Source organism: Talpa occidentalis, unplaced genomic scaffold (assembly GCF_014898055.3).
Source record: "Talpa occidentalis isolate TD23 unplaced genomic scaffold, MPIMG_talOcc4v2.1 talOcc4.5, whole genome shotgun sequence".
Taxonomy (NCBI): domain Eukaryota; kingdom Metazoa; phylum Chordata; class Mammalia; order Eulipotyphla; family Talpidae; genus Talpa; species Talpa occidentalis.
In genome coordinates this window covers 84,356,892-84,378,175 of record NW_023604861.1, presented here as the reverse complement: position 1 = coordinate 84,378,175, position 21,284 = coordinate 84,356,892, and the positions used below count along the sequence as shown (strand labels likewise).

General features: G+C 49.3%; 2 protein-coding genes and 1 pseudogene across 7 annotated transcripts in view; all 3 read left to right on the top strand.

The window, feature by feature from the left end:
* Positions 1 to 4,427, top strand: part of RAB11FIP5 (RAB11 family interacting protein 5) — a 32,057-nt gene extending 27,630 nt beyond the window's left edge. For all 3 annotated transcript variants that reach the window (XM_037527621.2, XM_037527618.2, XM_037527620.2), the window contains 2 exons: positions 1,726 to 1,915; positions 2,168 to 4,427. In XM_037527621.2, coding sequence (XP_037383518.1) covers positions 1,726 to 1,915; positions 2,168 to 2,371 — 394 coding nt within the window. In that variant the 3' untranslated portion in view covers positions 2,372 to 4,427. The remainder of the gene's footprint in view (positions 1 to 1,725; positions 1,916 to 2,167) is intronic.
* A 1,340-nt stretch (positions 4,428 to 5,767) lies between these two features.
* SFXN5 (sideroflexin 5) overlaps positions 5,768 to 21,284 on the top strand; it is a 109,204-nt gene continuing 93,687 nt past the window's right edge. For 2 of the 4 annotated variants that reach the window (XM_054701729.1, XM_037527617.2), the window contains exons 1-2: positions 5,878 to 6,000; positions 15,859 to 15,927. In XM_054701729.1, coding sequence (XP_054557704.1) covers positions 5,899 to 6,000; positions 15,859 to 15,927 — 171 coding nt within the window. In that variant the 5' untranslated portion in view covers positions 5,878 to 5,898. Of the gene's footprint in view, positions 6,001 to 6,320; positions 6,400 to 15,858; positions 15,928 to 21,284 lie in introns of those variants that run through there. The other 2 variants (XM_037527615.2, XM_037527616.2) reach the window with 2 other exon arrangements.
* On the top strand, positions 18,532 to 21,039 carry LOC119259633 (peptidyl-prolyl cis-trans isomerase A-like; annotated as a pseudogene).

The window sequence follows — 21,284 nt, the reverse complement described above, 5'->3', positions numbered from 1 at the left end:
GACGGAGAGTATTCCTTCCCCTACTGTCTGCTCCGGGCTGTGCTCTCTGCTGCTCTTTTGGTTTTGGGACTGAATCACAGCCTGAATCTGGGTGAACAAAGCTGGCTTTTGGGGGTCTGGTCCCTCCTCCAGTGGGGCTCAGGGCCTTGGGCTAAGCCATTTTGCCTTTTTTTCTTGCTGTTAAGTAAGCATAAATTTTAAGAGGTCCCCTAAGGGCAGGTTAGTTGGTTTGGGGGCCTGCTTCTGTTAGTTTGGGTACCTGTCATAGGTGCTGGGGATCCTTAGTCAGCCTGGGGAATCTGGAAAGGTTTCTGGAAGAAGTAGCTGTGCCCAGCTTTTAAACGGGAGCAGGAGTTAGCAGGCTGGCAGGGGAAGGAGTGATGTTTCAGATAGAGGAATAGCTTTTGTAAGAGGCTTAAGGCAGAGTGCGTTTCCCCGGCAGAGACGTAGAGGGGAGTAGAGGCCCGGGAGGAAAGGGCAGGAGCAGATGGTGGTAGAGGTTGTGTTCTTACCCTAAGGGGAGCTGGCTTGAGGTGAGCGATGAGGATGTGGAAAGGTGCAACAGTATCATCCATGCAGGCTCAGGTGGAGCAGGGCAGGGCTCCCCCGGAGGAGATGATTTAGCGGTTGTGGCAAGGACGGAAGATTTAGCTGCACTGGCTTGAGGCAGAGGGGATGGTTTGGGGGAAGCAGGGCTTGGTGTTTGTTACGACTGAAGGGGAAGGGGGAGAAGGGGCTGCCAGGTTTCTCACTGAAACCACAGCAGCTTGAGGGTGCCCGTCCTTGCTGGGGACCAAAGGAAGGGGCGTGCGACATACCTGGGGGCAGACCCCAAGTGGAGTCACTCTGCAGTTATCTCCATGGGCCTGAAGCTCAGGGGTGGGGTCTGGCATGAGATGGAGAAGGGGGTGGTAGGAGCCAAGGAGTTGCAGGGGAGAGAACCCAAGCAGACCAAGCAGTTAAGACCGAGAAGGGGCTGTCAGAGGTAGGAAAACCAGCCAGGCCAGGGGGGAGACAGGAAGAAGAGCAGCTTAGAGCAAGGAGCGTCCCAGTGTCCACGCTGTGGAGAGGTCCCGGAGGTAGAGCCCAGGTCTTGGTGGCCTCAGCAAGGTGGGCTGGTGGGGGCCATGTCCTATTCTAGTGAGTTGAGGGGTCAACAACAGGTAAGAGTTTACAGAGAGAGAATATAGTCCACACGCTCTGGAGAGGCTGAGCGGGAAGGAAGCAGGTGGGGCATGGCTAGGAGAAGACAAGGTTGACTGAAGTTTCCCAGCTGCTGTCCACGCTGGTGGAAGCAACCAGTAGGGAGAAGGAGGCGACCAAGCTTCTCATGATGCCCAGGTCCTTCCCGGTTTTACACCAAAAGTCCCACCTCCCAGGAATCCCCAGGAAAACGGGGAGACTGGGAGGGCTGCAGTGTAGAAGAGCAGGGAGGGAAGATGGATGGCGCGTGGCCCTGGCGAAGACTGGCTGTAGGTCCAAGGAAGTTTTGTAGGGTGATCTCTGCTGCTCCTGTAAGGGGCGTGGTCATCTGAGGGAGTGGAGTGGAGGGAGCAGTGGCCGGGAGAGGAATGAGGACAATGGTGAGGGTGGGGGAGAGAAAGGCTCCTGAGGACCCAAACTATTCCAAGTGCCGGAGGCTGGAGACTCCTCAGAGAAGGCGGGCCTGCCTTTTCCTTGTGCCACCCACCCCTCCCATAATGCACCACCTGTCTGTCTTTGCAGCCCGCACCCTGTGAAGCCCCTCAGCACTGCCCCCGTGGAGGGCAGCCCCGACAGGAAGCCGTCCCGCTCTAGTCTGAGCACAGCCCTGAGCAGTGGGCTGGAGAAGCTCAAGACGGTCACATCTGGCAGTGTTCAGCCTGTGACTCCGGCTCCCCAGGTTGGCCATACTGTGGACACCAAGAGGCTGAAGGTGAGGCCCGGCAGGAGCACCACGCCAGAGGTGTTGCTGTGGAGAGAGAGGACAGGCATCTGGAGCTCAGGAGCAGGGTGCTGGACAGGGCAGGCAAGGAGCAGACCTGGTCCCCCTGCCAGAGCCCTGAGCTGGCATCAGAGACAGAGGCAGCTCCAGGGGCCTATCTGTGGTGGCAAATCTAGGGTGTTGGTGGGCCGGTGGGCAGGCGGGCCTGAGGCTGCCTTCTCACTCTCATTCCCTTTGGCCCAGGACTCGGGTGTGCTGGACCAGTCAGCCAAGTACTACCACCTGACGCACGACGAGCTCATCTGCCTGCTCCTGCAGCGGGAGCGGGAGCTGAGCCAGAGGGAAGAGCACGTGCAGGAGCTGGAGAGCTATATCGACCGGCTGCTGGTGCGGATCATGGAGACCTCACCCACACTGCTGCAAATCCCCCCTGAGTCCCCCAAGTAGCCCTCCCTCTGCACCCCCACTCTTAGAAGGGTTGATGTGAACCCGCTGTCCAAACAGGGTCACACCCTCCGCAGCATCCCACTGAACTCACTCACGAGGGGCAGAGTGCGGTCTGTCCTCCGTTCCGTGTCCTCCCCCTCCCTCCTGCCCACCCCCCCAACCCGGGGCTGCTGGATGGAAGGGGAGGCTCTGCACTCCCATCTGAGGCATCAGGTTCCATGTACAACTTGTGTGTCTTTGGGAGCTCTGGGTCTTTTCCACCTGCCTGTTTTCATACCCCTTAGCTTTCAGGCTCCGGGAAATTGGAGCAAAGAATTTGCTCAAGACCAGACAGGGGTGAGCTGCAATTCGATGTGGTATCTGGGACCTATGTTATTCCCCCACAAAGATGGCCAGCCTTCCATGGCTAAATGCTTGTCCTCGTCATCTCCTTCCACTTCTAGGGGCTCCTGGTGTTATTACCGAGGCTGTGGCAGATACAAACTGCCCATTTGTGAGTTAGGGGCACCCAGGGTACCTACTCAGCCTCTTTTCCCACAAGAGCAAGGAGCTAGTGTCCTCTCTGCTGTGTCCTGACTCTGTTTTCCTCCAGCTGTTTGCAGAGCGAGTGTGCTGTGGATGGAGTAGATGTGTGTTCTCTAGGAGGCCCCCTGCCCATTTTGTGTTACCTTCCATTAAGTGTCATGTGTGAGTGAGAGAGAGTGAGTGGAAAGCAGAGACAGGTGTGTATGCGGGCGGGGGGGGCCCACCTTACCCACCTCCCACATGTGGGCCCCTCCAGGCCTCAGGGCTTTGGGCTGCTTATGTTTTTGGGATCAAGCCTCCATCTCCATTCTTGTTGCCTGTCCAGATGCCAAAACTCTGTGCTGCTACAGGGTTTGAACCTTTGGAAACCAATTAAAATGTGCCTTTTGCCGATGGGATCAAGACTTCTTCCCATGTTTGGTGGCCCCCTCCCTCCCTGTGGAGCACATGGGATTGGATCTCTCTGGGTCTTGGGGATGGAAGCAGATGGAGTGGAGGATGGAGGCAGCCCCACTGTGTGCTGTGTCTTCCCCTGGCCATGCTGCTGCTGTTCGCTCAGCCTCCCTGACCTCTTCAGATTCCTAGCCTAATTGAGGAGGGGCTGGGGGTAAAAACTACATTCTAGAAGTAGGAGGTCCCACTCTGCCTACAAATGGGAAAAAACCCTTTGTCTCATCTATCCACAAGCTACTTGTTCCAGCCAGTCCCTTTTGCCCCATGGCCTCATCTGGCTTGGCTACAAAGTGTCTGTCCTTTGAAACAGAGTATCCTTTGGCCCTACCCCTGTTTGCTTGCAGAAAATGCAGCAGGCTTCCCCTTGGCATCTGCAGGGTACCCTTAGAGGCTTGGGGCATCCTGCCTTAGCAAACGATGTGTGGGGTGAGGTGTTAAAGTAGATACTTTTGGCCCAGTGAAGAGTCCTGAGTCCTGTAGGACTCAGGGATCTCTCAGATCCCTGAGAGGACTGTGGGATCTCTCAGAAAGCCTTGGGAAGAAATGCACGGTGGGTGATGTCCTCTGCCAGGGTGATGCAACACAGCTCCTCATGTGGGGTGAGTCCCAGTAATGTTACCTACCTTAAGGACCATTCATCAAAACAAAGTGTTCACAGATATCTAGAATTTTGGTCACATTTGGGTGGGGGTAGTAATTGGGAGTTGGAGTGGGGTCTCTCTTGGGAGAGAGGGCTCGATCCTCAGCTAGGTATTCCCCTGGGTTCTATGCAGTCCCAGCCCTGACTCTGACCTTCCACTTACTGTTGATTGTGGCCTCCAAAATGCCTGGGGCAGGGATGGTTTCAGAAGAATTTTGAGTTGCAGCCCAAGGTTCTTGCTGGATGTTGTTGCTCCTGGCCACAAGTCAGAGGAGAGCTGCAGGTGGGACGGGCAGGGAGCAGGCACAGTTCTGCTTTGCTGTTTGTCTTCCTAGTTGTAACTACTGTTTATAAAGAGCTTGTTCTTCATGTTTTCAGCACTTTATGAAGAATAAAAAAATTCACGTACTGCAGCTGGCTCTGTTGTGTTCCTGTTCTGATGAGTGTGCAGACTTTCTGGGGTAGAAGGCAGGAGATGGAGCGCTTGGATAGCATGCCCCTACTCTGACTTCAGGGGTGGCGGCCCAGTGGCCTGCACTCTTCTCTCTCATAGGACATCTGTATTGAGTACTGTGGGGGCTTTAAAGAGGGTAAAAGACTTGGTTTCTACTCTCATGGTACTTAGTCTAGAAGGAAAAATCCAAGATGCAAATAGCTTTGCATAGCTAGCTAGAACCCTTAACTTGAGGAAAGTCTGTTTCTTCTGGTTCAGCCATTAGTGGGTGATGAATGGATGCTATATGTGGGCAGGCATGAGCCAATCTTGCTCCTCACCATGGGGTTGAGGAGACACAAAATGGGGCTCCTTAGGGTCAAACCCAAGTATTTCTACTGTCTTTGATGAAACAGCAACTTACTTCCTCTTTTCCTCCAGTCTGGGTTGCCAAGCAGAATTTAGTTGAGAAAATTTGACATTTTACTCTAGATGCGTGTGTTTATTATCCCTGCTGGTGCCTTGCTGTACTATTTGAGCTATTCCCCCTTAGCTGAAGCCTTGTGGTTGGTCTTGAGAAACATTATTGAACCCTACTCTACACTCCTCTTCCTGTTTGTAAATTAGGCCCAGGAAGGATCTTGGTTGACTAAAGTAGTGGAGGCTAGCTGCCGAGGCCCTGGTTGTTGCTTAAACTCAGCCAACAAATATTTGCGTCCCTGCTATGAACCCTCTTATGCCTGGTACCGAGGACTTAGGTGCATGAGAAAAGTCACAACTCCTGCCTTGTGAAACTTTACAGAAAAAAAGACAGATAAAACTATAGAACTATAAATGAAGGGCTACAAAAGAGAAGTGCTGCGTGTGAAAGGAGCCTGTAGTGGATTTTGCAGAAGTAGGGACATGCAATGCCTTTGGCTAAAGCCAAAAAGAGAGCCAGCGTCAGGGGAAGACAAAAAGTTAGGGTCTTCTGGGTACAGAATGTTCAAGGGTCAGGGGTGGTGAGCCCTCAATGGATTCCAGGAACTGTGTCAGGGCGAGGGACAAAGTGGCGACAGAAGAAACTGCATGATGACTCCGCAGTGCAACTCCTTGCAGAAAATCTTTGGAGATTAACCCTACTCCGCCTGGAGTCCTTGCCCATCTGGTCCCAGATCAGACCCGCTTGAGTGGGGCTCTTCCGGGCTGTGGCTCCAGGAGCCCGTCAAACTTTTAAGAGCAGGTAATCAGAGATACCCGAACACTCTCGTGGGGCCGTCCACCCCTGCAGAACTGGCGGCAGGAACCGAGACCCTACCCGTTGGTGCAACTCTGCAGTCTAGGTGTCTAGCCGAGCGACGCGAAAAACTACACGTCCCACAATCCCTTGCGGCCCCGGCTCGCTGCGGTTGCTTATGGCCAATCGGGAGAGGCAGCTGTGGCGGGGGCCGAGGAGGGACATTTTAAAAGGGCCGTAGATTGCGGGCGTCAGTGGCCATGGCGGATACAGCGACCACAGCATCAGCGGCGGCGGCTAGTGCCGCTAACGCCTCCACGGATGCACCTCCTTTCCAGCTGGGCAAACCCCGCTTCCAGCAGGTGAGGACCGGGCTGTGGTCTGAGGGTCGGCGGATGGCATAAGGGAGGACGAGCAAACTCCTCTACAAACCCCCCTTTAGATCTTAGGGTCTCCGACCCGCGGCCACCCTGGAGCCCGCAGCCACTGCCTCGGGGACAGCGGCCCCAGCCGTGCCTTTCCCATTGGTCAGCGAGGTGGGCGAGGACTCCCACCCTGGCCTCCTATTGGCCACCAGGGCCATCACTCCGCGGCCGCCCGCGCCCCCCAGCCTTTCCCGCCCGAGGCGCCCTGTGATTGGCCCTTGCGGGCTGCGGCCCGGGCTCCGGGCTCCGGGCTCGCGGGTCCGCGCGGCTTCTCCGGGGTCGCTCTGGGCTGCGTGGCCGCCCATTCAGGGAGCAAAGTTCCGAGTCCGGGCCTGGGTGAGAAGTTGGTGTGGCCAAGATGCATTCTAACTTTTTCCAGGGGTGGGGGCCTGTGTCCTTTCCGAGCTGCTGCCGGAACCCCTGAGCAGCACCTGCACCCCGCAGTCACGCTGCCAGCCCTGCACCCCAAGCCCCGTCCGCAGTGCGCGTGGGCTGGACCCCGCGTCGAGGGTGCCCGCGCCCGGACGCTGCCCGTCCTCTCGGATGGGGGTCGCTGACGCAGCGAGTCGGCGGGCCGGTACCCCGCCGGGGACAGAGCGGGATGTGCGGGTAGAGTCGGGGTGCACAGGAAACGCTGTGTCATCCCCTAAGGCCGCCGGCAGCTCGGAGGTCCGCGCCCTCGGGCGCGCGTGCCAGCCCCACCCCGCCGCGATCCTGGCGGAGGGTCTCGGGTGCCGGGTCCCTGGCGCCGCCGAGCGCGCGGCTCTGATCTGCCCCGACTCTTCGGAGAACTTGACCCCAGACCAGACGTCATTGACTCACTCGCTCTTGGCCGCTGAGCCCGGGGGTGGCTTGAACCCGCTTCCGGGGTGCGCGGCCGTGCCCCGAGTCCCCATGCGGGGAGCGGCTGTTCCCACGCGCGGGCCGCTGCACGCCTCCAGCCCTCGCGGCTGCTGTGGAGAAAATGGACTTACTTAGGAAAAGGGCAGAAACTCGGCTGAAGGGAACTGGGCCGGGGTGGGGGGCAATGGAGGCTGACAGAAGTTTTCAAGGAAGGAGGGAATAAAACACCGTCCGTGCGGTGTTTTATTTTGGGAGGGGCGGGTGGCATATGTATTTTTGTTATGTGTATTGTTTGTGATGGGAGAGGCACTGGTTCTGGCTAAGTGGTGCACTGAACTTCGCTGATAATTCAGGCACTGAGCTCCAGAGCCCTCTGAGAAAATGTCCCCACTTTGTAAAAAACAGGACATAAATTCCTTTAAAAAACAGAACATCTTAGTATGCAGGTATTCGAGGCAAGACTGTCTTTCTCCTGCAATTAGGGAGACTATCAGAGGTGCCTGTGTCTGAAGTGGTTCTTCACTGGCACTCCCTCTTCACCTTCTCCTCATCCTTCAAGGGTCAGTCAGGCCCACCTCCTTGGGAAAGCTTCCTCTCTTCTTCCCCGGTGACATTACCCTTTGGGGGTCCTGATGGCTGCCTCCTTTTTAAACCATTCAAGTGGGCTCTTTATAGGTCAGCCTTTACTTACAGTCTGCCCTGTGGCCTTCTGACTGTTCTCTCTTTGGGAATGTGGTCTCCTCAACCCTCTGTGCATCCTTTGAGAGAAGGGTCTGATCTTGCTCTTTCCCTTGTCTCCATCCTACCCTGAGGTGGGACTAGGCTCATAGTAATGTGCTGCATAAGATTTGTAGTTTGGTTCTTTAATGGTACTTGTTCTGGGTCATTCAGTCACACAACAGACATTTACTGAGGACTTATGAGTGACTTCAATGATTGGACACTTTCCTGTGCTCACTCACTGCATAAGCGGGCAACTGGGGCCACTCTGTTTTGGTGTTTCTTTTTGGCACTGCCCTCTAGGGCAGTCAAGGTGTTTGCTATATTTGCTTTTGTATTTGCTTTTTAAATACCCCTCATCCAGCATAGTGACCTGCATAAAGCACAGTGCAGGTGATTTGTCTATATCAGGGAACTTCCTCCAGTATTGCTCCTCCCACATAGCTCTCTGGCTGTGCAGGCAGCCCAACCTGCCACCTAGCAGACACCCAAGAAACCCGAGAGTTATCTGCATACATCCCTCCCTCTCCCTCACTCTCAAAACACAACCAGAGGCCTGTGTGCTCATCTCTTAAACAGCTGTCCAATCCACTGGTCTCTGCTGGAATCCTACACCAAGCTTAGTCATCTATCTCCTTGGCTGTTGTGGAAGCCTCCAAACAGGTCTCCCTGCTTCCACTCTGCCCCCTTCTAATCCCCTTTCTTCCACCACACAGAGTCCTGACAAGGCAGGTCTGATCAGGTGACTCCTTCCTCCACCCCGACCCACTCCCCCTCACACTTAAACACTCTTCAGTTTCCCCTGCTTCTGAGGTCAAGATCTTGTTTCTAAAAGAACCCTGAAGGCTGGCATGACCCACCCCTGCTGACTTTTCTCCCTACAGTCTAATCACACTCACCCCTTTGAGCCCTCCTTGCCATCACACTGGCTGCTTTCAGCCCCTGGAACCCACCATGTTCCCGATGGATGCTAACCATCAGCCTGGAGATTCATCTCCAACCCCTCCCCCAACTTTGTCCCTATTCCTGATCATCCCTGATGTTTCTGAAGCACCAATTCCTGGGAAAGCCCTCTCTCACCCCCAGGTCCAGTTCTTGACTGTGCTTCTCTACTGCAAAACACCTGTCTCAATGAATACATTGATCTGGGTGACTATTTTATTGCCATCTGTCTTTGCTCTCATCCATAGACTCCATGGCAGCAGGGCCTTTGCCTGCCTTCACTCTCTAGGACTCAGCACTGTGCCTGGAGGTGCTTAATAAAGATTTGTTGAATAACTGAGTATACTGCAGACACTTCAGTCTTTGTGGATTTGAATTAAACTGACTGAAAGATTGTGATAGGGGAGGTGGACAATATTTCTTTGAACTGTCTCTTTGAGGTCTTGTAAAATTTCAGCCAAGTAGGCACCCATTTGACAATGTAAGATTCTTCAGCCCTGAGAGACCGGTGTAGGGAGATCACTAAGGAGATAAATCTAAAGACAAAAAGGTCTGTCTTGCAAGTACCGGCCTGATGTGCTCCTCCAGGACCCAGCCCACATCTCGCTCTGCGTCCTCCCCTTCATGCTTGGCACATGTTGGTGTCTAATGATTGCTCACAGTGCCCTGTGCTGGCCTGACAACAGCCTGCTTCTGAGTTGTTCATAATCCAGGGACCATTCCCAGAGCCCACTCCAGGGACACCAGCCTCAAACAGACTCCCAGCTTTCTATAAACCTTGGTGCTAAGGTTTTCCTCTCCTTGGAGGGGAGACTCCCTGAAATCTCCCCAGAACCTTTCTTCTTTCATGTGCAGGAGGGAAGTGAGCAGGGGCCACTGAGCAGAGGGTGCTTTCTGCACAGAGAGTACAGAAAGATAATTTGTTTGATGAGCTTTGGTCTGTGACCATCTTTCTCCCCTTAAGACAGTGATGATAGCCAGGCGTAGTTCCAACCTTTTGATGAATTGACTTATTTAACTTTCACAATCCTGTGAGGCTGCCACACACCAACAGATGTAACTTGCTAGTCGGTCTGGCTCCAGAGTTCATGCTTGTTTGTTATCCACTTTTTTCTTCCTGAGGTTTTCAGACTTATAGAACTGGTAAGAATTGTCAGTGAACCCCTGTGTACCCATCTCTTAGGTGCAACAGCTACAAATTTAGGCCAGTCTTGTTTTTATATGCCCCCCCACCACAGCCAATAAATGATTTAAAAGAAAAGCACAAACATTCCAACATTCCATTGTACCTGCTAGTAAGTATCTCTTGAAAAAAGGACTTTTGGGGTTAGTTTTTAAAAACTTTTAAATTTTGGAATGAGCATCGCACATGATACATTTGTCAAAACCAAGAGGTCTGAACTACACTCCAGACTGTAGTGGAGTCACTCAGTTTTTTACACTATTTTTTTTCTATTCCCAGGTCCCCTGTTACATTTTCTTGTCGCGTTTCCTAAGTCTTCTCTGGTCTATGACAGTTTCTCAGACTTCCCTTGTTGTTCATGACCTTGATAGTTTTGAGAAATACTGGTCAGATATTTTGTAGAATGTCCTTCAGTGTGGGTTTGTCTGGTGTCCTTCTTATGGTTAGACTAAGTTACGGGTTCTGGGGGAAGAACATCACAGAGGGAAATGCCCTCTTTTCTTATCACCTCCCAAAGCCCTATGTCTATGATGATATTCCCCTTGGGGATTAGAATTTCAACATATTCAACATGAATGGGAGAGGGGGGCGGAATATAAACATTCTGTCCATGGCACTATTCACACGATTGTCACGTAACCAGTGTACCAGAAGACACACACTTTATATTTGACAGGTATGTCTTTTGTCTCTTCTAATCTATTGATTCCTCCTTGTAGATTTCCCCCCATTCTGAATGTGGCTGGTAGCATCCCTAGGGTTCTGTTTAACATGTTCCCCTGCCCCTGTTTTTCCCGTAAACTTGAAGTGTGTGCTTCTAACCTCTGCCCCGCACTGCCTAGCGCAGCAGCAGTATGTGGGCTGCACACACCCTCTGGGGTATCTGAGCCTCCTGGGCAGGAAAATGTGCTTTTCACTTCAAGGTTGAGAAGTTTGTGTGGGCTGAGAGTTGGGAGGCATCGGGGGAAGTTTTTCATGTAGTTTGCCAGAAATAAAGTTCTAAAATGAAGTGCTTGGCAGGTAGTTATGTGTTTTAGTCATTTACATCCTCCAGGCTAGAGAGAGCCTGTTTCCCTGGGGCTGGCTGGTGCTTGGCCCAGGCCAACACCTTCTAGTCCAGGGACGCTCAGCCCTTGCTGCACATTAGAGCAGGTTGGACAGGCTTTTTAAAGAGACACCAATGCTTGGAGTCCAGCCCACCTCACACCAATAGAATTCAAGTCCCTGGATAATTGCCTGCTTTTTAGAATACCCAGCTCATTCAAAGGGCAACTTGGTTGAGGACTACCCAGCTGGTCCAGCCTTCCTGCTGTGGGGTAAGGGACAATTTTATTCCTGACTCAGAAGGACAGTGATTCAGAGATCTGGCTTCAGAAGGATGGTCAGTGTCTCCTCAGGACTTTGCTCAAGGCCGCTCTCCCCCAGGGCGTGGAGGCGGGAGGGGAGCCTGCTGCTCCAGGCCCACAGCCCCTGCGGAGGACGAGCTGACTCACCTTTCTGGTGCAGGGAAAGGGACGGAATTGTGGCTGACTCATACTTCCGGTAACAAAAAAGAGAAGGAAAACATCTACTGGTTGACTGATTGGGTCAAGATGGGGGCTGAATTTTGGAGAGGGAAAAAAAAGCATATTGTTGAAAAGTAAATTTCAACCAGAGAAAGTTGAAAGCCTCCCTGCCATTCCTGGGCCTGGTGGGACAGATATATAAAGCCAGCTGCCAAGAAACAATGTTTCTCAAAAGGACCTGCTTCAGCTCTAGAGTATCAGAAGACTCCCTTCTTTGGGAGTCTTTCATACTCCCTGAGAAATTGCATTCTCCAAGATCACAGAGCCTGAAACTAATCTGTCGGCAGGAATGGAACGTCCAGCTCTGGACTGGTGTGTCTAAGTCACACTGACTCAGAAATAACCCAAGTGCAGAGATTCTGAAAAGGAGAGTCTGGGCCCAATGCTCTACATTTATCTTCACTTTATAGAGTTTAAGGAAACAAGACGCTGAATCCACTTCTCAGCACAGCTCTGTGTGGTCTTTCCTCATAGCTTCACTTTGCTTTGGGCCTATTACTGCACCAGTTCATTTAAACTTTATTCCACTCTCCCAGTACTGTACACTTAGTTTTTCTCCTTTGGTTACAAAGCACCCCAGACTTCATCTGCTGTGCGGCCTCCTCATGGCAGACTGTCAGTGGACCCAACTTGGTCAGGCTGCAGGCTTATTCCTGGGGGTGTTAGGCTGCTTGGACCAGGACACGACCATCTGTGCTTAGAGTCTTCAAAGCCCCTTTCTTGAATCTCGGGCCTGTAGCTCCAAGTGTTTATTGAAATGCTGTATCTGGAAGACTCTTTAAGTATATCACCCTTACATGACCAATACAGAACTTTTATCTTCCTCTCCTCTAAACCAGTGTGCTTCTTGTTTTCCTTATTCCGGTTAATAAATATTAGTGTCCAGCTAGAAGTCTTAAGCATTATCCATGACTCTTTGTGCTTTCTCTTTCCCCCAGTTAGTGGGCTTTTCTCCACCAAGACCTAGATATGTTCTGGGTGTGGAGATTCTAATAGCTATTTGGTGAATGAATAAACCACAGGAGTCTGGGGCAGTTTCTGGCTCCAATCTTCCTGCCTTAAGTCTCCTGTTGATACCCTTCTCTGCTAAGGAAACTCGTCCATCCACCCATCCCTGCTCTTCTGGAAGCCTCTTTGACCCACTGGGAAGAAACAATCTGCATCCCACTGCTCATGGAGCAGTGATCATGCTGTGTTAGAGGTATTCGTTTACTATTTGTCTCTGGATGAACTCAGCTCCTTGAGGGCTTGTGATGCCCCCTGAGCATAGCTCAGTAGAGGCTTGGACATATTTATGGAGCAAAATGTTTTACCCAGGACAAGTGGCAGTGGTGGAGAGTGACCCTAGAGGCTTGACAGGGCTGAGGATTAAAGCAGTTCCAGAACACAGGACAGTCAGCTAAAGTTGCCATGTACCATCTTCAAGAAGTTGCTTCCCTCTGCCTATTCTCTTCCCAGGTCCTCTGCCCCTGTGGGTCCTCTTTCTTCCTTGGCCTAACTACCATCTTCTTTCCCCTTTCAAACTCTACCCTCTCTTCAGCCCAGCGCAGGCTCTGGGAAACATCTAGGCTGGTAGTGCCCACCCACCTTCTCCTTCATTCCAGGGGCAGTTTGTGAAGCCCCTTCCAGAGGTGTGTCCTTCAGGAACTCTGACCAGCTAATACACCAGTTTGTATTTTAATTTAAATATATTTAAGTCAAACAGATTATTATTCCTGTGTATTATACGAAATGCTGAGTTTAATTTAAAAAGAAATGTATAGGATATTGAAATAAAAATCACCTATATGTCTATCACCCAGAATTAATCTCTGTTGATATTGTAATATATTTTCATCCAGATTTATAAAAAATATAATTTTGAACATTTAATTTTAGAAATGTCTTGCAGGAAAATTGTAAGAAGAATACAGAGAATTTCCACATATACTTTGCCTTAAATTTTCAATTTTGTCACATAATCCTTATTATTCTGTCTATAGGTATCATAAAGTCCAGAAAAAGTGCAAATATAAAACATAGTATTATCAGGGACATCTTCAATCTGTAAATAAAATAAGAATAGCTATATTTCCAGGTTATTGCCACGCTATATATTTATACATGGTATTTTTTCTCAACCATTTGCAAGTAGGTTATATTATTAATCCTTTAATACATCAGTATATCTTAAAGACAAAGATGTTCTGTTACATTTTTGTTTTAATCTCTTCAGGATAACAACAATACCATAGACCTAGTAGCCTATAAACAACAGAAACTAATTTCTTTTAGTTCTGGAGACTGGAAAGCCTAAGATAAGGTGTCTGGTGAGAACCCTATTCTGGGTCATTGACACCATCTTCTTGCTATGTTCTTACATGGTGGAAGGGTCAGGGAGTTTTCTGGGGCACTCATCTTTTATAAAGGCACTGATTCCATCGGGCAGACTCTGCCCGCACAGCTAACTAATCACCTCCCAAAGACCCCACCCCACCTAAAACCCATCACATTGGACATTGGGATTTTACATGTGAATTTTGGGGGGACCACAAATATTTAGCATATAGCAATAACCACAGTATGGTTTTTGTATTCAGGGAATTTAATGAGTATAGTACTTTTATTAATCTCCGATCCATATTCCAGTTTTGTTGGTTGTCTCAGTAATATCCTCGAGGCCATTTTTATGATAGTCTAGGATTCAATCCAGATTCACATGATATATTTAGTTGTCTAGTCTCTGTGGATTCCTTTAATATGAAGCGGTTCCTCCATCTTTGTCATTATAGCATTGACATATTTGGTGAACAAGACCAGTTAATGTGTAGAATGTTCTTCAGTCTGGGTCTGACATTTCCTCATGACTCGATGCAGTCCCTCTAGAACACTATGTGAGTGAGATTGTGAACTTCTTGGGTGTCATGTTCAGAGGCACACATTTCCATCTGCCCTTCATTGGTTCTTTTAACACGTCTCCATCATTTTGGAAGGGAATTTCATTACTTTCTGCCACAACAAAATGGACTGGTCTCATCTTGCGCTTCCCTGTCCTAGTTCTAGGATCAGCTGCTTCTCCAAGGAACCCCAGTTCATTTCAGTGAACCAGGATCTGGATGTCATTTATCTCTTTACTGTCCACTTAGTGTCCACTTAGCTATATTTATCTCCTTGTCTATTAAGTTGGAATCATCCTATTTATATGCATTTCACAAAATCATAACATGTCATAAATATTGAAACATGAGTTAAAGTAGCTGGATCGTGTTGGGCCATGTGAATGGACTGTCCCTCATTGAGCCACACACCTGTGTGAGAATGCATCCTCAGCCTGGATCTCCAACCACACGTCTGCACATCTCTGATGGTTCTTAGAAATGAGACTTTGCCGGACAGCAGTGTGCATGTCATGTATGAGTGAGGAAATAGTCTAGGTGTTTGAGTACTAAGATGCTAGAGAAACAGCTATGTTATTTAGGAATGGGGCTGAAGATAAATTTGGTCTGTGAAAGGCAGTACTTGAAGGGGGTGGGAGCAGGGTGAGAGCCAGCCTATCCTTAATGTTAGGGGGCAGGCAAAGGAGCAGAGAGATAAAGGCGGCGTGGGCCATGTGTGCAGAGGACTTAGAAGCGATGTGGGGGCTGGGGGGGGGCGTTGCTCTCCTGGTCTTCATTGGGAAGAGAAAGAAGCAGAAATTGGCTGCAGGGTCTGGGGTGTCCTAGTAGTAAGGGAAGGGAGTGTGTAAGCTTCTGTTACCTCCACTGTTCTGAGGATGGTGCTTGCAGAGCTGTGGGGCTCCAGGGAGGATTTGGGGGAAGAACCTGGAGTGTAGTGAGGCATGAACCCCCAGTGTTTGCAGCATTCCTCTTTGTCCCCTAGCTTTGCAACCTCCCTCCATCCCTTGGGCTTGGCTTTGCCAAGCTGGCTTTGTCCCAGGGGCAGCAGGCCTCTGCGTTGCTCGGTTTCCTTTCATCGTGCTCTAATGCCTGTGGCCTGCTTAACACAAAGCCTCCTTTTCCTGGGCCCCTGCTCTGGGGCAAGTCCAGGGCAGCGGGTGGGGTGGGGGAGCTGGCCCCTTGTCCTGGGGCTCACAGCAGTTCTGGGGCTACAGGGAAGGAGGGCCTGAGGGCTCCCAACTAGGCTCTGGCATGCAATTCTGTCTATGGGTGCTTTCCCTGGGGGGCAGAATCTGAACTCAGAGCTCCTGATCAAGGCAGGAGGGTGAGGGGAGGCTGGAAGAGGGCGGGGACCAGGACTATGTGTTTAGGGTGCTTGGAACTGCTGGGTGTGGACCTTGGGGAATTTTGGGGAGAGGGAAAAGATGGGAGGTACCTTGAAGAGAACATGGGCTAGCCACTGCTATCTTGATGGTCTTTCAGAGGCCCGAGGTCCCTGAGCAGTGGGGCTTCTTAGCATTTGTCCTCCATGTGGGAGTCCTGGGGGATGGTGGGACCCTAATACTAAGGATGGGGTGTGGGGTGGGCCCTCCTGGGTGGGCCCTCCCAGTGTCTGGAGCGTGGAGCATGGCAGCTGATCTACTTTCCTCTCCCACCCCTTCTCCAGACATCCTTCTATGGCCGCTTCAGGCACTTCCTGGATATCATCGACCCCCGCACGCTCTTTGTCACTGAGGTGAGTCATGGCTGTCGTTCTCTGTGGCGGCCCCGTGGGGCCTTGTCCCTGAGAAGATACCTTGTCCCTGAGAAGATCGGGGGTCATCTGTGTGTATGCTGTATACATCTTCTCTCATTTGATTTGGATCTCACAACATCCCTTCAAGGTAGATAGATATCATCATTGTTATTAATTCAAACATTAGTAAAATTATTACCAAGTACATGAAGTGTATGCTCATTGCAAAAGTTCACATGGTACAGACATACTGAAGTAGAACAAAAAAGTATCTTTTACATATTCTCCCTACCTGTTCCCTCCTATCACAGGTAATATTAGACTTATTAAAGTATAACTTGCCTCTTATATGTACCAGCCTATGAGTTTTGATGAAAATATTGAATCATGTACCCACTACCACAATGAAGATGGAAAGCATTTTCATCACCCTAAAGTGTTCCCTTGTGCCTCTTAGGAGAATCCAGTCTTCCTCACCCCCTGGCCAGCCCCTGGCACCACTCATCTGTTTTCTGTCCCTACTGTTTCTAGAATGCCATGTAAGTGGAATCCTATGCTGGTAGCCTGTGTCTCTGGCTTCTTTCCCTGAGCCTCCTGGTTGTGCGGTCAATTCATGTTGTTGCATGTACCAGTGGTTCACACTCCTTACTGCTGAGTAGGAGCCCATTGAAAGGATGTTCCAGAACTTGTTTATCCACATCCACTTGTTCTTGAACACTTGTTTGGAACTATTACAAATGAAACTTCCTCTCTATAGATGTGTGTTTTCATTTCTCTTGAGTAAATAACTAGGAATAAGATCGCTGGCTCACATGGTAAGAGTGGTAAGTATGTTTAAATTCATGGGCAACTGCCAGCTGTTGTTCAGAGAGGTAGTGCATTTTACACTCCCACCCACATGCTTCAATGTATTGTCCAACTTATTTCAGCAGTCCCAGGTAATGTGCCTTTATATCTTTTGTATATGCATTTACAAACATGGCAAGTATGCATGTATAACACAGCAAATCTTCACAAGCACTAACATTGAGCAAGGCAGTGTTGTGAGCATTCTACAGGATTAGCTCATCAGACTAACTCCTAGCAACCTTCTGAGGTGGATGCTATTACATGTTCCATTTTACAGAAGAGGAAACAGAAGTTATGGTTCATGCACATGGTTCTGGCCAGTCAGGGAGCCAGGAATGAACCCAGGAAGGCTTGTTTCCAGAGCCCTTATTCTTAGATGGTTTGCCTTCCTATTTAGGTAACTTGAGATTAGGGAACGCTCCCAAAGCTCCTCAGCTAGCAGAAGGCCCAAGCCTTGCTCTGGGCTCCCCTCTACTCACATCTCTGGTGCTGAGCATTGGCTTGCTTCGGCTCCAGAGTCGACCAGCTTTGGGAGAAGAAAACCACGAAGGAAAGAAGCACAAGGTCAACTGGGCATCTGGGCCTAGAACCATTGTTCCTGGAGAAGTAGTACTGTGAAATGTGGAAATTACCTCCTACATGGTTTCCTCCTGCAGGAAAGCGAGAGGGCTCAGATATTTTACTGGCTGGTCTTACCTGCCCTCTGGACCTCTTATGGGCAAGGCTGCTGTACTTCTGGGTTCTGACTGGATTCTCCTAAGGAGTACTGTCATCTATGCGATCACGTAAAAACGTGGAAAAGCACCAATCTAGAGAACTACTTAATTAGTCTAGGTTATGTCTTCCTAAAAAGTTCAGAATGGCGCAAAACCAGGCACAGTGTGACATAAATCCTGACATAAATGCCCCCTGCTTGCTGGAGTAGAAAACAGGCCAGTGCTTAACTCAAAGCATGGAGGTGCTAGTCATTGTCTTTGAGACTTGTGGAAAGATGGTGGAGGGAGCCTTGGGAGACCGGGAGAAATTTCAGTGATCCTCAGGTTACCAAAAGTAGGCAGGGGCTTTGGGGGTGGATGGTCAGCTACAGAGTGGCACTTGCCTGTGCTGGGGACTCCACCCACCTTCCTCTCATCCCCACACTGTTTCATTTTGCTACTCTCCTCTAGGACCTCAGATTCTCTTTTCAACTTTTGCATTTTGAAAGGCCTCAGTATTCTTATACATTACTAAGCCATTTTTGGCCTGTTTCTCCTATCAGTAATTGAATTATCAAGCACTGTTTAGTGACATGAAAATAATGCAACAGTAATTTTAGAATATTCTTTAAATTTCATATTCTGTCCCCTAATTCAAGGACATTCAAAGACTCTGACAAGCTTCCCAGAGAGATCTACACACCTTCTCTCCCTGGCACCCTGGTTGGGGACTACTTCTGGCACTATGCAATGGCCTTTCAGAAAGCTTCCACCTATAGAAGATCTCCTAAGACCTAAATACTCCGGGCCTTCAGGGGCAGGCCTTCAGGCCTTCTCTAGTTCAAGTCCAGGCAGCTTGCTTAGAAAATACATTTTCTTGGAATCATTGAGAAATTAGAAGCATGGAAAGGAAAGAAGATCTCCCTGAACCTCTCCCCCATGAACCGATGCTACCAGGAGGACCAGGCACCCCCTCCTGTTGGGCTCAGTCCACAGTCCATGGCTCATGTCAACAAAATGCTGTCCTCTCCAAGGCCTTTGGCTGGTGTCCTGGGAGGGCATGTGGGCAGTGACTGACCAGTCCATGGAGATCCGGACTTGTGGGGGTTTGTGTGCTTGTGGGGGTGGAAGGAGAGTACAGTTCTCAAGGTGGTTCTGGAAGCCAGAACTTCCCAAGGTGGAAAGGTTCTGGGTAACTTGAGCTATCTGGTGACCGGTTCTGAGGGGCATCAGCTGAGTCAGTGGACAGACTCATCTCAAGGGAGTTTTGCAGCTACTGGCTTGCAATTTATAACTGACCAGGTTTTACAAAGATTCCAGTCCTTGTATATGTAATGAGGCGGAGGAAATTTTATTCACTGTAATTTCTCGTAGGAAGAAGGCTGTCTTTGTTCTTGAGCAAAGCTTCAGAGGAGGAGGTTGGTTTACTTGTTGGGAGGAAAAATTGTGCTTTTTGATTCTAAAAGGAGAGGAGAGAGAAGGAAGAAGAGGGAGAAATGGTGGTAAAGAAACTAACTCAATGAGATGGAAGGTCAAAGGCTCTTTTGAGTGGCCGTGTCTGCTGTTCTTGTGAAAGCTGTTGACGTGTCGCTCTGCCTGTCCCCTCCACCATCTGTGCTGGGAAGTTGTCAGCAAAGTATGTCTGGCTCATGAAATCTCTGCAGATGTGGATTATCCAGGGACAGGGTGGTGGTGAGTGTGAGTCTCCTGTCGGGGTGCAGTGTGTCAGGTCAGACCTGGGGAAGGAAACCACCAGGAGCTGGAAGAAGTATCTGCTTTGGCCATGCACACAGGTATTGGATTAGATCTGGCCCTAAGGGCAAGGCTATACCAGCTGACATCTCAGTTACTTTTAATTATGGACTGACAATGAAAGGAATTTGCTGAATTCAATAATTATTTAACAGAATAAATGTTTTTCAGATTATCATCCTGAAGTACACAGAGTAATAATTGAAAGTGTTACTAACACCAACTCAGAAGGGTATATTGGGTGTAGTATAGAATAAATAAGTAATTATACTGATATTGGAAACCAAGATTCTCACCATGTGCGTAGGAGATACAAATAGGGAGTAGGGTAAAAGACAAATGAATTAGAAGTATCAATGTGAACTGATGATTTATTTATTTAGTTTTAAAAATTTATTTTTACACAAGAGCTGGGGCACGGGAGGGTGAGAGGATTTACCAGAGACAGAGCCGGGAGCAGAACAGGCAGACAACCGAAATACACTGCTGAGGGGAGCAGCGGGCGAGACAGGAGAGGTCTGCGTGCCATGTGGGATTCTCACCAGCTGGCCAGGATCGAACCCGCACTGCAGAGGCTGCGGACAGTTTCACAGCGCTGTGCTCAACCTGCTGGGCTACTGGGGAGGCCCTGAACTGATTATTTAGACACACAGGCACACACGACCCTGCACACATGCACACAGTTACATTTTTTTCCCCCCAATCTCATGTTCCAGTGTACAACTGTGTTCACTGAAAGGGCGTCAAAGCAAAGTCACTCCAATAATGGTAAACGCACTTATCACTCAGATCTTGCTCTCTAAACACTACTACTTAAAGGAGCTAAAGCTTCTTGGAAAGATGGTCACATTCACATCTGGGGTAAGGAGAGTTGCTATAGAAAATAAGAAAGTGCTTAAAAAACAATGGAGACACAACAGGAGTAGCTGCATTTCACTGGCCCCATGGGGATAATTTGAGCATTGAGATGAATAAAAGCAATGGATAACACATTGACTAATAATAGTAATAGTAATAATATTAATCCATGAGTCCATAGAATACTAAAAATCTGGTGGGAGAAGGCCTTCTGCACAAAAGAATGTCAAGTGATAAATGTAGAGGGAAATAACCAGGCCACCTTGCAGACGTCAGTGGACCCCACTGTGTTCTTGGACATCACTATTGAGGGCAAGCCCTTGGGCAGTGTCTCCTTCAAGCTGTCTGCAGGCAAAGTTCCAAAGGCAGCAGAAAACTTCCATGCTCTGAGCACTGGGGAGAAAGGATTTGGTTATAAAGTTTCCTGCTTTCACGGAATTAGTCCAGGATTTATGTGCCAGGGTGGTGATGTCACACTCTAATGGCACTGGCAGTAATTCCATCTAACAGGAGAAATTTGATGATGAGAATTTCATTCTGAAGCATATAGGTAGCGGCATCATGTCTATGGAAATTGCAGGACCCAACACAAATGGTTCCCAGGTTTTCATCTACCAAGACTGAGTGTCTGGATGGAAAGCAGGTGGTCTTTGGCAAGGTAAGCGAGGGCATGAATATTGTGGAAGCCATGGAGGGATTTCGGTCCAGGAATGGCCAGACCAGCAAGAAGGTCCCCATTTTTGACTGTGGATAGGGCTAATAAACTGACTAACCACCAGACCATTCCTTCTGTAGCTTGGAAGACCACCCCTTCATCCTCATTTGCTTGAAATAGCCTATAATATTTATGCTCTCCTGACAGTCATTTAGTTCCACACTTTCCTTATCCCCTTCCTAGTCTAGTTGGATTTAAGAGTTAAGTTTATGATTATGATATAAAAATAAGCAACAACAATAAAAAAAAGGAAATAACTATTGTGTTATTCGAAATATAACTGATTTCAGCCAGGATCATGAATGGATACTATTTCCATAAAATAAAAGATTTTGGGGAAACATGATAATCATATACTCTCAACTAAGACCTTGCTGAAAATTACTTAGCCAGTGCAAAGAGGAAAAGTCACCTTTACAGTGGAGAGCCTGGGGGATGCCCCTTTAACCGGGTGACCAAACTTAACCTCAATAACAATGAAAATAACT